Source organism: Vulpes vulpes, chromosome 4 (assembly GCF_048418805.1).
Source record: "Vulpes vulpes isolate BD-2025 chromosome 4, VulVul3, whole genome shotgun sequence".
Taxonomy (NCBI): domain Eukaryota; kingdom Metazoa; phylum Chordata; class Mammalia; order Carnivora; family Canidae; genus Vulpes; species Vulpes vulpes.
Window position 1 is genome coordinate 65,521,868 of NC_132783.1, and position 3,072 is coordinate 65,524,939.

The following is a 3,072-nucleotide window of genomic DNA, read 5'->3' on the forward strand; positions in this document are numbered from 1 at the left end:
CCCACCGTTACCGCTCTGGACAAACCAGGGTAACAACTGGATCAGTGATTTGCCATCTACAGTGCTAGAAGAATTCAACCAAACCATAGCATGTCTTGCATCTCCCTGAAGGAGAAGCATGAACCACAATTCCACTTCAAGTTGTCTGATATTTTCCCAGAAACTATGTTTCTAGTATTGAAGCAGACTAGCTTGATTGACAAATTGTCTGACCCCCTGCCACAACACCAGTGCGTTGATACCACAGGGAACATCCCAATATATTAGATCGTGGGTCCACACAAAACCAGTAGAAGAGCATCTTTGATCTAGAGAATTCTGAAGCTTACTGGAACTCTAATTGAACTGGTAAAGTCAATTCTATCAATGACAAGAATTCACTGATTTGCTAACTGTACAAACCAAGCGGCACATTTTTTATCTAGTTTATCCTTAAGTGCCCCTTGTACCGATTTCCTAAATGAACTCTTGTCTTACATGAATACAGACTTTCTTAGGAACTAAATGTAATCTGAATACCAATAATAAGACATCTAATCCCACTTCTTTCTTTTTTAACCGCAACTGCAGTTTTCCTAACTTAAAAAAAGGTAGGAGAGAGAACCTGGGAAGTAACTCTTTAGTCATGATATAAACTCCTATTTTTGAGATTTAATTGGCTGCCTATCACAAGATTCGGCAGAGCAGTGTCAGTCATGGAAAATCCCACCCAGCAAAAGCAAACACATTCTTTTCCTCACAATATTCTTATCCTGTTGCCTTGAAAATACCACTACGAAAACACTAAAGTGATAATTACTCTTCACAAGGTTTCCTCAACATTGTGACCCAATTGTGGAGCTTCTGTAGCTGGGTGAAAACACTCAGTTCCGCAGAGGATGAATGATTCTCAATTTAGGACAAATGTACTTCAAAGGAAAAGCATGGTGACTTCTAAATGATCCCTGGATCCCAGCTCCCTGAAGACAATGGAAGTAGCACTTGTCAAAATAAAACTAAAGACTGATGTCGGCAGAATTGAAAAGATGGCAAGTCCTGTTTGTTTAGCGCTAACTTTAACATAGTTTCTAAAATATCATAACGCAAGCTCATATTCTGTTTACTCCGATTTAGTAACGCACCCCAGACTTCTAAATCATTGTTTTCACAGGATCTATACTGAAAGTGGACTATTACTCAGTACCACTTACAACCAAAACAATGCACTGGGTTTAGCCCAAAGGGAGTGCAAACAACCCTGGGAGGTGCAGAGGGGGTGGAGTGAAGAAAGAACTGTTGTCACACAAAGTTGATTCACCTGCTAGGGAGGTGGGGGAGGGGCGGGTACGGTCTTCCTGGCAGGGACCACACCCGCCCAAATTCCAGGACTACCCTGGTAACTAGTAAGTGTGTGACCTTGTTCAAGCCAAGATGGATTGTTCAAAGATTCGATCTTCTGGATAAAAAGGGGACTTCGCTGAACGTTCTTTGAGATACTTTCCAGGGTTCAAGTATCAACTTACAAATCTCTCCAACCAGGGCGAGTGCCCCACTTCCCGCTGGGGAGATTCAGCCTTCATTCATCTGATCCGGCAGAGTAAGGGCGCCCTGGGGCACTCGCCGGCCTGCGCTTTCGCCCGAGGACGCTCCTCCCGTCCGGGAGCTTCCTGCGGGCTGAGTAGTGCGGTCAAGTGTCCCTGCGAAGTTTAGGGGTGGCCTTGCACACCTGAAGTTGAAAAAACTGCTGAATCAGGGTGCCCCCATTTTGCCAGATCAGAGGCGATCGGATGCTCCCTTCCCTCAGCCTTCCTCCTATTCTGAAAAGAAACCAGATCCGCCGGTCTGCTCGGACAGAGGTCACCTGCGGAGAGCAGTGGTGTCACTCGGCTGCCCCTACCACCGCCCCCAAAACAGCAAAGAGCCGAGAAACCTGTGCATCACCAAAAGGGAGGGCACCCTCGGGAAGGTGACCCCTCGGCGCGGCCTCGGCCCTGCGGGGGGCCAGGGAGGAAGGTGGGCGCGCTTGAGGCAACCGCGCTTGAGGCTCCCGCATCCCCCAGCCCCGCCGCGGGGCGGCCGCGATGCTCCAGATGCCGCCCGGACAGTCGGCGCTGGGTACCGCGGAGCGGGGACGCGGCCCGTGGAGCCCGAGCGGCCACCCAGGCCGGAGCCTTTGGGGACCACTTCCCGGGAGTTACCGGCGGCAACACCCAAGGCGCGCTCCGAGGCCACCCGCCGGCTCCGGCTCCGCGGGCTGAGCGCGCCCCGGGGGGGCCGGGGGGGGCGGGGGGGGCTGGGGGCGCCGAGGGGCCCGGCGGGGGGCGGGGGGCGGGGGGCGGGGGGCGGAGGGGGCGGGGCCGGGCCGGGGCGGCCGCGGTGGCCCTCGCGGGCCTCTACCTGTGGTGGACAGCACGGTGCTGGCGAAGAAGAGCGCGGAGGTGAAGTCCCAGTTCCAGTTGCCCGAGGCGTTGCTGAGCACCGACACGCCGTAGTTGCTGGCCTCCAGCACGCGGCCCAGGAACTGCTCGAGCTGCTGCTCCGACAGGCACTCGTGCTCCTCCAGGAAGCGCCGCTTCAGCTTGCGCAGCTCCTGGCGCAGCAGGTCCTCGTAGGGCAGCTCCACCGACGAGAAGACCACGGCGCCGAAGACCAGGTAGAGCAGGTAGCCGAGCACCAGGAAGCCGAAGCACCAGGCCGAGCGGTGCCGCTCCACCAGGCGCACGCACGAGCTGCCGGCCAGGGACTGCAGCATCTTCCCCCGCCGCCGCCGCCGCCGCCGCCGCCGCCGCCGCCGCCGCCGCCACAGCCGAGGCCCACGCAGCAGACCGGCCCGAGCGCGGCCCGCCGCCCCGCCGGCCCTCGGCCCCGCCCCGGCCCCGCCCCGGCCCCGCCCCGGCCCCGCCCCGCCGGCCCTCGGCCCCGCCCCGGCCCCGCCCCGGCCCCGCCCCGCCCCCGCCCCGCCCCCGCCCCGCCGCCCTCGGCCACGCCCCGGCCACGCCCACAGCCCGGCCCGGCCACGCCCCGCCGGCCCTCGACCCCGCCCCGGCCCCGCCCCGCCGGCCCTCGGCCCCGCCCCCGCCCCGCCCCCGCCCC

At 58.7% G+C, this 3,072-nt stretch overlaps 1 protein-coding gene across 1 annotated transcript in view; it reads right to left on the minus strand.

Annotated features, from left to right (window-relative positions):
• KCNK1 (potassium two pore domain channel subfamily K member 1) overlaps nucleotides 1-2,816 on the minus strand; it is a 43,391-nt gene extending 40,575 nt beyond the window's left edge. Inside the window, exon 1 of the mRNA XM_026008705.2 lies at nucleotides 2,377-2,816. Coding sequence (XP_025864490.1) covers nucleotides 2,377-2,731 — 355 coding nt within the window. The 5' untranslated portion in view covers nucleotides 2,732-2,816. The remainder of the gene's footprint in view (nucleotides 1-2,376) is intronic.
• Nucleotides 2,817-3,072: the final 256 nt, after the last annotated feature.